Source organism: Engystomops pustulosus, chromosome 7 (genome assembly GCF_040894005.1).
Source record: "Engystomops pustulosus chromosome 7, aEngPut4.maternal, whole genome shotgun sequence".
Classification (NCBI taxonomy): Eukaryota; Metazoa; Chordata; class Amphibia; order Anura; family Leptodactylidae; genus Engystomops; species Engystomops pustulosus.
Window position 1 is genome coordinate 98,636,529 of NC_092417.1, and position 11,159 is coordinate 98,647,687.

General features: G+C 42.1%; 1 protein-coding gene across 1 annotated transcript; it reads left to right on the plus strand.

The window, feature by feature from the left end:
- Positions 1-1,070: 1,070 nt before the first annotated feature.
- NOB1 (NIN1 (RPN12) binding protein 1 homolog) lies at positions 1,071-10,557 on the plus strand. The gene is made up of 9 exons (XM_072117347.1): positions 1,071-1,231; positions 1,309-1,441; positions 2,005-2,138; positions 3,334-3,405; positions 6,063-6,203; positions 6,296-6,562; positions 7,340-7,437; positions 7,935-8,079; positions 9,417-10,557. Exons 1-9 carry the CDS (start codon positions 1,163-1,165, stop codon positions 9,684-9,686), a joined length of 1,329 nt encoding a protein of 442 aa, XP_071973448.1. The 5' UTR covers positions 1,071-1,162; the 3' UTR covers positions 9,687-10,557.
- The last annotated feature ends 602 nt before the right edge of the window (positions 10,558-11,159 follow it).

Consider the following 11,159-nt stretch of genomic DNA (forward strand, 5'->3'; position numbering starts at 1 on the left):
GTTTTTGCTCAATTTTATGTTTGAGGTATCTAAGAATTTCCTGTGCAAAAACTTCACAAAAAGGCAGAAATTAAGCAGATGTTAAACATAGATGCGACTGGTGCAGTCTATACGCATAGAGCACACACAGCTGATCACATCACATCAGAAGGGATTTAAAGAGGACCTGTCACCCCGGAAAACCCACCCACCAAATGTGCGCCCCATAATCCTCCCCCCAGCCCCTTTCTCCCTAGCCATTTTTTTAAAATTTATGTGCAGTAAATTGATTTAAACCGATCCGACCTCTTACCAAATAAGAGGTCGGATCGTGTATCTGGTGTGCTGGCAGTCGGCGGTATTCATAAGAGTGCCGGCCGACACACCCCAGCAAGCCCTTGACAGCGGTCACAATGTAGCTTCTCCTAGAAGTCCCCGCTGGCAGTGCGTGCTGGGGGGGTGTCGGCCAGCCCTCTTATGAATACCGCCGACTGCCAGCACACCGGATACACGATCCTCTTATTTGCTAAGAGGTCGGATCGGTTTAAGTCAATTTACTGCACATAAATTTTTTAAAAAAATGGCTGGGGGGAGGATTATGGGGGGCACATTTGGAGGGTGGGTTTTGCGGGATGACAGGTCCTCTTTAACACTGCACATATAATATTTATAAATCCGACTGCTGGAAACCTGCCGATCTCACACATAGACAACTGCTCAAAATCCAGCCTAATGATAAATCTCCCCCACTGTGACGTTTATATTGATCACAATGGGGGTCATTTACTAAAGGCCCGATTCGCGTTTTCCCGACGTGTTACCCGAATATTTCCGATTTGCGCCGATTGTACCTGAATTGCCCCGGGATTGTGGCGCACGCGATCGGATTGTGGCGCATCGGCGCCGGCATGCGCGCGACGGAAATCGGGGGGCGTGGCCGAACGAAAACCTGACGTATTCGGAAAACCCGCCGCATTTAAAAACCGAAAAAGTGTCGCTTGGGGAGCGCTTACCTTCACCTGGTCCGAGGTGGTGCATTCCGGCGCGATGAGATGACTTTCATCACTGACAGCCTGTAGTATTCTTTTGTGGCCGGTAGATGGCAACAACACACAAGTGGAGGAATGCGATAGAATGATGCTCGCTCTCTGATTGGCTGAAGGGCGGGACAAGTGGAGAAGACATGGCGTCCTCCAGGGTGCCGCACGTTGTGGCTGATGCTGGAGCTTTCCTGAAGAATGCCGCATTACAGGTGAGAGGTGCGGGCAGTGCAGAGGGCCCGGGGGTTACCGTGTTGGCGGCATATGACCAGTGCTCGTGTCTCTACAGGAGATCGGGGATCACATCTACACGGTGCGGGACGTGGTGAACGAGATCCGCGATAGGCCGACCCGGAGGAGACTGGCAGTGCTGCCCTATGAGCTGCTACTCAGGGAACCCAAAGCGGAAAGCATCCAGCTGGGTAAGCGGGACTGGCCGGTTCGGGTGTCAGGGAGGCAGGATATATATATACGGTATATATATAATATACAGACTCAGTGGTGACGTCACATTGCAAGCGTTCCCCATATTCAGCCTATATAAATTTGTCACGTGATGTCACCACTGAGCCATAGTGTGCCTGGCGGTGACAGCAGGAGCTGTGCTGGTCCTTATATTACACACTTAGAAGAGTAGATTCCCATTACACTGGGATATTTGTAACCAAACCACACTCTTACCAGGAAGAGTAGTTTCGTTGCCCCACTTTTTTTTTCTCTCAGAAATGGCAATATGGGGCTTGTAGCAGAGTAGGAGTTGGTAGTTGGACACTTGATCAAAACTGTTGTGTTTGTGAAGCACATGCTTTAACTTTGCTTGCTTATCGGTGTGTTATGGGCTATGGTACCTCATAGATGTTAAATGGGGCATCATCTTGTACTGTTTTTTGTTATCTTTACTGAAGTTATAGGCAACGAGCCAATATGCGATCATTGCGTGTAGTAAAGAGGGTGTCATCCTGGTAACTATTTCTTTCTTTTATAGTGACAGATTTCTCTAAGAAAACTGGAGATTATGTCAGTCTGTCTGCCACTGACATTAAGGTCCTCGCTCTCGTCTACCAGCTTGAGGCTGAGCATGTTGGTACAGAACACATTCGAAATGAACCACCACAGAAGGTAATTAACTTTCTCGAAACTCCCTGGGTCCCCCTTTATTTAAAGCCACTTTTTTTTTTTAGATATATGGGCTATAAAGATGTATCGCCATGTGAGATATTAATGATACATTTACAGAACATGTAATCAATACCTGGAAGGTAGGTTTCAACAATGGGACGTGCATATCTGTCTGGAGAGTGTTGAATGTCTCCAAGCTGGGGAGAATGGAGAGACGGCTGCATATTTTTATGATGTATAGTCTGTGAATCAAGAACCGAGCACAGTGTGTATTATAATGATTTGTAATGCAGTGTCCATTCTTCCCCACAACACTGTTCTCTATTGGATATAGAGGGAAAACCTCTTTTAGGATTTTACTTGAGGTCGATTTGGTTTATCTTTTTGAGCTGGAGATGATTAGAAACTCTAGGGCAGTTGTACTTGGGGTTGGAAAGGCCGACTACAGTCCCCTCACATGTTGGATGGTTACATGGAGGAGTGGTATGCAGCATTGGCACAATGTTTCATTGGATGGCCTCATGCAGACAATGACTTGTGTCTTCAGTATAAGGGTACATACACACAGACCTGTGTGGAAGACCATAATCCCGTAGGGAGAAAAGAATGTCTGGTCTCATAGCATCCGTGATGCTAGGAGTCTGGGTCCCTGCACAGTTTGGTCCAGGAAATATAGTTAAAAACCAGTACGTTAACCCCTTAATAAAGCCTTTCCATAATATTTCACCACAGCATCATTAAGGCTGTTTATAGAGGGTTCACGAGCTGAGCCATCTCCATACATAGCGGGTGTTTGCTGCAAGCCCACCTAATGCTCTATAAATACAAAAAAATAAAAAAAATGTTTGGCTTTTGGAAGAAGGGGATGGAAAATGGAAAAGCCAAAACAGTAAGGTTGCTAAAGACCAAACAAAGCCATCTGCTTGATGCCTTCTAGCCCTTCTCGAAGATGTGTTATTGCCGTCGGACAATCTGTTAGGTCGAGAGTTTTATTAATACTCTTATTGTGTGTGTGTGTTATGCCTTCTAAACCTCTTTTTATATATTCTTCCTCTCAGACTGTGTGTTATGTTTCATACCATATATACTTTAAGCTTGAATGTTAATTTAAAGAAGTGTTATTCTGGATGAAGAAAAATTTGTCAGATCATTTCCAGCTTGGTGTCTTACATTATAAGTATATTTGTATTTTTAGGTCTCTGTCAGCACCACAACTCTGCACCCAGAGACGCAAGTCAATGTGGCTGGTTTTCATTTTCCCTCCAAGGTAAAACATTTTTTTTTTTTTTGCACAAATATTATACAGTAGCATGGATAGGATTATTTAGATATAAATTGGACTTCCACAAGTTCATGCCAGTCTCTTTGCTTTACCTGGTAGCAATCTTCTTAGGCCATTGGCTCAAATATGTTCTACTCAATGGTTTTTTTATAATGTTATACTTTTTATCAGTATTTTACGTTAGAAAATTAAAAAGGGCTTATATAGCTGTAAGATGTACTAAAACTGGCAAGCAGACATAATAAAGCAAATAAGAAAAACTATTATTAACCTACATCATCATACCTACACCTCTTATTCCCCAACCAATGTTGTTGTTGTCCTCTCCACAAAGCACTAAAGAGAGAAAATCTGGTAGTCAACCATGAAGCACTTCTATAAAATACCATGTGATAAACTTAAAGGGAACCCGTCGCCAAGTTTTTCACAAATCTAGGTAGTGGCAGGTTCCTATAGAACTCTAGTAACACCCTGCTTTTAGCTAATAATAGTTTCCCTGTGTATGCTGTGATTTCATGAGATATATGCTTGATGTACAGTTTTTTAATGCTACAAAAATTATAGGACCGGTGAGGATGTTGCCCTGGTCACATGACATAACAGCTGCATACAGAGATGGCAAGGGGAGAGGGTGCTGGATTCTGCCCGAGGCCACGTCCACCTCGACTTGCTGTAGTCCTGCTTAGATGCCAGGTAAAACTATAAAGTTGAAAATATGGGAATCTCAGGGGAATAATTTTTTAGCTAAAAGAAAGGTGTCAGTTAGTTTCTAGGGCCCTATGGGAGCCTGTCACTACCTGTATATGTGAAAAATGTGATGACGGGTTCCCCTTAAAACCGCCATAGAGGTTTTGATGTACTGCCATAGGTTCACCAAAAAAACAACTTTTGGTAAGTTGCTCCTTCTGAAGGACTGTGTTTATCCAGTCCATGGGGAATAAACGTTAACCCCTTCACACTCCGCGCTCTACATGTAGAGGTGCAGGGGGTGTCTAGAGAGGGATCACGGGCTGAGCCCTCTTCATACAGAGGTGGGTTTTGCTGCATATTACAGCAAACACCCATTGCTAATATCCGTGGTTGGGGCTAGCACCGATTACAAGTATTAACCCTGCCGATGCCACTGGCGACGTTTAAAAATTGGCCTCATGTGGGCGCCTCTATGTTCCAATGTTCGCTCCCCCGAACGTCATCGGGGGGCCGCGATCAGTTTGCCTTGACAGCCTCGGGCCTCAGACCCAAGGCTGTCTGGTTTCTGCAGATTCGTTACAAGGAGCCAGTGGTTCGTTGTAATGAATACTGGGTAAAATTATACACAGTAATAAAGTATATGGTCGGAACGATCAGACTATCCAGGGTTATTGTACCCTAGAGGGTCAAAAAAATAGTAAAAACTGATATAAAACATAATAAATAGTAAAAATCACAAACACGTTTGGTATCGCCGCGTCTCAAAATGCCTGATCTACCACAATATTGAAAAACGGTTATTGTATACAGCCTGAAGAAGAAAGATAGAGCAGCGCTTTGCAAATCACTCGAAGGTCCAGCATCGGATGAAAGATAGCCCGTTTCGACTCCAGAGCGGAGCTTTCATCAGGCATAAAAACCGTTATTGCCGGCAGTGAACCCCATAACAGAAAACGGCGACTTCTACACCAATTTACATCACATAAAAAATGTTATTAAAAGTGATCAAAATGTTACACAGTCCTCAAAATGGAAAAAATGAAAACATTTATCATACAGCTCTGTACACCAAAGTATAAAAGTTACTGGTGTCAGAAGATGGCAAAAAAAATTCTTTGTATATTTTCAAAAAATTAACAAAAGTGTATAAACACAATAAAACCTATACAAATTTGGTATCATGTGATCATACCAAACCAAAGAATAAAGCAGAGGTGTTATTTGGCGTGCACAGCGAAAGTCTTAAAAGCTGAGCCCTCAAGAACGTGTTGCAAATGCGTTGTTTTTTGTTTTTGTTTTTTTGCCATATCGGGAATTTGGACTAATAAATAACGTCACTGAGAAGTAAAATTTGTTATGCAGAAAATAAGCCCTCACACAGCTCTGTACACTAAAACATGAAAGCGTTATGGATTTTTGGCTCATTAAAGAGAAAATGGAACTAGACTAGGATCTGCCCAAAAATGCAATATATGCTTGTGTGTAGCACTAGCCCAAATGGTCACCAGTTATCAGAGCCTCTCCATGCTAGCTAGATTCACAGGCTTTTACACTGTGCAGGAGTACTTCCCCCTCCTACTATGAGCTGAAACTTCCTCTGTTGCTGTGAGATTAGAGGGTAGAGTGGAAGACAGTAGAACAGCCCGTGAAGCTGCAGCATGGAGGGGATCTGGTAACGTCCCCCAGAACCCTTCTGACTCATTAGCATCATTTTAAAGTTTATTTTAGAAGGAAGCAGGCCATGGATAAAAAAAGGTAAGTCAGGGTGCCTGGAACTATGAGTAACTGGCCCTGGTCTAATATTCTTGCTTTCAATGGTAGATTTTCTTTTAAAAAAAAAATAGAAAAACCTAAGATGGTATTAATGGGAATCTTAATGGCATAGGACAGATATGTCAGGAGTGTTGCTGAAGTCTGTAACACAGAATCATTCTATTAAATTGATGATCCAGTCCACAGGTAAAAAAGATGACTCTCTGAAGTCCGTGGAAACCGAGGAAACTAAAGACTGCACGGAGAACAGGGAGTATAATTCCTTTAACTTCTGGAGAAGCCCCCTGCCAAGCATTGAGGATGATTTGTTAGAATTAATGGTATGTATTTGGTTGGGTGCTAAGACTGCACCCTATATAATAGACCTTGGCTGTAAATGATGGCTAATAGTTGACACATTTTTGCCCTGCAGTATGCCCAATCAGTGACTGTGACTACAAGCCCAAAGGAAACATCACTGTCTGAACAGCACCATGATCCATATAGATCTATCAATCAGGGGGAGAAAGAAGAGGGTGATGATGATGAAGAGGAGTTGTCAGAGGAGGAGGAGGAGGAAGATGATGAGGAAGGTTGGATTACACCCAGTAACCTCAAGCAAATCCAGCAGGACATGGGCAACCTGGAAGCTCCAGATAATGTGCTAGTTGGGTGCCTGACTACAGATTTTGCTATGCAGGTATTATAGCAACACAATCCAGTCTGACTTATTGTAATTGTGCTGCTGGCCATCCATGTTATCATTTATCTGGTAGATTCTGTTAATCTACATATTATCCATTGATAATATGGTTCACAGGGGAGTATTTTGCATCCATATTTGTGAGCCCAAACCAGGGGAGGATGTGAAAAACAGAATTGCATCAGAACAGCTGAGAATAAATTAGCCTGATTTAAATAGATATTAACATTGTGTTTACAAAATGCATGTGTTATCTCACTGTTAATGTCTCGTTAACATTATTTTAACATGCATTAACATGTTTTAAGACATGCATTTGTTAGATCTCCTTCTCAGCTGTTTTGATGCGTTTGAAAACATGCGTTACTAACACGTGTGAACGCACTTTAAAAGATATCCACCTACACCTATGTCTCTTACATAGGAATAAAAAGATGAACACAGGCAGCATCAAGGTATGTATATGTACACACACACCTACCTAAAAGACTTCCTGCTTGTTGCAGAGCTAGGCAGAAGTTTTTATACTCTACAGTTGCTCTTTAAATTCTTAAGCTACTTATGCTTCATTGTGGGGGGAAGACCCTTGCGTTTGCGTGCATACTATGTACTTTTGGACCATCTATTTATTTGTCCCTAAAATACAGATTCTAAATGCCCTACATTTATCTGTACAAAGATAAGCAATAAAATGGACATTTGGTGCAAATTTCATGCAAGAACTGAAACTTTTCAATGTATCATTTAATTTTATCACTATTTTTCTTCCCTCAGAACGTGCTCATACAGATGGGGCTGCATGTGCTCTCCATGGATGGAATGCTGATCCGCCAGACCAGGAACTTCATTCTACGCTGTCATGGCTGCTTCAAGTAAGTGGATACAAGCTTAGTTCAACTGACTGTTAATAAAATGCAAAATGTGCATTTCTCTCTGCTTGACATACTATCCCTATACTTACATGAGATCATAGGCTAACCAGGCAGAAAATGCATTGCAGCAACATTGTTGCACTTTTATTCCCTTTAGCCTTATTCAGACGGCCGTCTGTGGGGATGTATATTCGGCCACATATACGTCCGCATAGACGGCAATGGCGGGACGGCGGTGGTACGGTGCCACACATGTCTGGCACCGATCCACGCTGTACACGGGGAAAAGATAGCGCATGCTCTATCTTTCCCTGTGTCGTGGCTGTGAGTCGCTGTTTTCTATGGAGGGAGAAGGTTTTGCCGTGTGAATGCACCCTATGTGTGATGAGATGACTTAACGGTAAGTAATCGGTAGCCATGGCAACAGGAGTTTTGCTCAGATACAATGCACATAATGGCTGGCACTGGTCACCACAACTACTTCTCACTTACTTTAGGACTACAGCAGACATGACCAAGTTATTTTGTCCCAGCTGTGGGAATAAGACCCTGAAGAAGATAGCAGTATCTGTGAATGAAGATGGGAGTCTCCACATGCATTTCTCCAAAAACCCTAAAGTTTTCAATACACGTGGGCTGCGGGTAAGAACTCTTAACAATGATGGATATTATATTTGAACCTATCTGTACAAACATATGCTTAACCCCATAGCGCAATAAGACGTAACCTTACGTCTTGCTGCGCATGGGGGAGTATGAAGAGGGCTCACGGGCTGAGACTTCTTCATACTCACCGGGCATTTGCTTTGTAATGAAGCAAATGCCCGTCGCTAGCAAGCACCGATCGTGGGCTTTAATCCTTTGATCCACCATCTTGGCTCCGATCGTCAGTCCCCGTGACTTCATCGGGGAGCGGCGATCCGTTGCCATGACAGCCTCGGATCACACAAAGAGCCTCGATCATGATAGCCTCGGATATCTATTACATTGTGTGATTTGCACAATGTAATAGATGGTGTGCAAAAAACCCATATACTGCCATACTGCAGTATGACAGTATATGATAGGATCAATCAGACATAAAAATTCAAATCACCCCCCTTTCCCCAGAACTGATATAAATATAAATAAACAGTAAAAATCATACACACATTAGGTATCACCGTGTCCGAAAATGCCCGATCTATGAAAATATAATAAACGTTTTTCACTGCGTTTAACCTCGTAACGGAAAATAGCGCCGAAGTCGCAAATGGCAGTTTTTTGCCATATTGAAAAATAGAAAAAATTCTATAAAAAGTGATCAAAAGGTCGTACAGTCCTAAAAATAAAAGCATTGAAAACGTCATCAAAAGTCGCAAAAAATGATACCACCCACAGCTCCGTACACCAAAGTATGAAATAGTTATTAGTGCAATAAGATGGCAAAATGAAGAATTTTTTTTCTGTACAGGAGGTTTTAATTTTTGTAAATGTATGAAAACATTTTAAAACCTATACAAATTTGGTATCCCCGTGATCGTACTGACCCAATGAATGAAATAGACCTTTCATTTGGGGCGCACAGTGAAAGACGTCATATCCAAGCCCACAAGAAATGGCGCAAATGTGTTTTTTCATCATTTTCACTGCATTCAGAATTTTTTTTCCCGGTTCCCAGTACATGGCATGGAATATTGAATTACTACCACTACTTGCATGATCAAATATCAGCCAAGATATTCAATTTATTAATTTAATTCAATTTTGTTTAACGATTATAGCTTGTTCCAATTTTCTATTTGGATATTGCATAAATGCCCGCTAGGTGGCAGTGCAGTGTAATATTTACCATTCTATACTTGTACTGCTAGCTTGAGATGTTGGTGCTCCTGCTTTGAATGACTGCACAAATTGATGAGACACAGAATACATTATCTAAAATGTGGTGCATAGCTGACTGTCACTGTCTTTGCTGACCATCATCTGTCTTCCTGCAGTACTCACTACCAGCCCCACAAGGAGGCAAGCATGCAGCAAACCCACATTTGGTTTGGGACCAGCACTTCCCCCAGCAACGCGTCTCGAAAAAGGCGAGGTCCAAAACAGATGTCTTCAACCCAGATTACATTGCTGGAGCATCACCATTCGTAGAAAATGACATATATAGCAGAGCTGCTAATTTGAACATCCGAGACGGAGCAGTAGGAGCTGGGCGAAGGCGGATGAATCCTAATGCTTCCCGAAAGAAAGGAGTAAAGAAGAGATGAGATCTATATGAACTGTGAGAGGAAAGGCATCTCACTAAAAACGTTTTATTTATAATGTGCCTTATGTCACTGATTTGTAGGGAAGGAGCAAAGTGCATATGGCTACAGTAGTTGAGCAAATATGTCTCCTCCTTGTGGATATTTCCCAGAGCCGCCACAGCAATATTCATATTGTATGATTTGTTGTAGTTACTGTGCCACTGAGAAAACAGTTCTGGTCTGTTCCCTCTTAAGGGAATAAGCAACAAATTTATGTTTTGTAAAAACATGCCCTGGTATTAAAATCTGAAAAATGTGGCTCAAATGTTTGATTTTTAAGAAAATTGCAATATCCTAAGGATGGGATTTATATGAAATTAACATTTAAAGCAATATGACGAGCATTTTTTTTTTTTCTATCCCTGCATCACCTCCCTGTATAGGTAGGAGGTGCAGGATGTGAGAGGCATTCACTCCCCTTCATTGCATCTCTATTCTCCAAAATCAAAGCAATAATAAGTGTACTGCCCGGAGCCTTCACTGTCATTTTAATCATAGCAACAGGGGTGGCAGTTAACCTATTAATTGCTGCGGTCAATGCTGATCATTTTACATAAATGGCAGCTTTAGGTGAGCGTAGTAATATTACTGTCAGTACCATAAAAAGGTAGCAATGAAAACATCACCACAAAAAATGATTTCTTACAAAAAATTATTAGCATCAGAATTAACTTTTTTTTTTTTTTTTTTTGGTACAAACTGTTTTTAACTTTTAAATATATTAAAACGTAAGAATGAATTTGTTATTCATGTGATCATACCAACCCAAAGAATATGAGGTGTCATTTTGGAGCGCACAGTAAAAGATATAAAAACTCTGTACGTAAGAAAATGGTGCAATAGTGTTTTGTTTTTTTTGCTTTCTATTAATTCATCACATTTTGAAATGTTTTTCCAGCTTATCAATACAAGGAATATTAAATGCTGTCACAAGGAAGGTCAATTTGTTAAGCATAAAAGAAGCCATCATATTGCTCTGTAGACATAAAAATAAAAAGGTTCAGCTCAGAGATCGCATTAACACCTCACCAAGCGTCATAGACGCATGATGAGGCGCCATTACTTCACAGAATAATTGGTAAGCGTACAAGTACACTTGGCAATTATCCCCTGTAGTGTGTGAGCTGAGCGGTCCGGAGCGCACAGTAATGGTGTGCAGGACATGACAATGGCAGCGTGCGGGCCGGCACTGCTCAGCACACACTACAGCGCTGGTAGCCTCTAGAATGGGGCTGCTCTGGGTAGCCGTGATGTCCCGGAGGGGCGGAGCCTCTGTGAAAGGGGCGTGGCTTACCACGCAGTCTCCTCACAGGAAGTAGAGCTGAAATGGCTGCTTGCAAGTAGAACGTGTACAGGTACTGTGTGCATACATGTGTATGGAGGTGAGGGGGCTTGACAGGACTGGATGTGATAAGGTCAGGGAAGACCTGTATG

Excerpts from the sequence above, each read along its gene's own strand:
- NOB1 (XM_072117347.1), top strand. The coding sequence starts at position 1,163 with ATGGCGTCCTCCAGGGTGCCGCACGTTGTGGCTGATGCTGGAGCTTTC. Across the intron at positions 1,442-2,004 it reads AGCGGAAAGCATCCAGCTGG|TGACAGATTTCTCTAAGAAA; the intron begins GTAAGCGGGACT and ends TTTCTTTTATAG. Across the intron at positions 3,406-6,062 it reads GTTTTCATTTTCCCTCCAAG|TCCACAGGTAAAAAAGATGA; the intron begins GTAAAACATTTT and ends TTGATGATCCAG.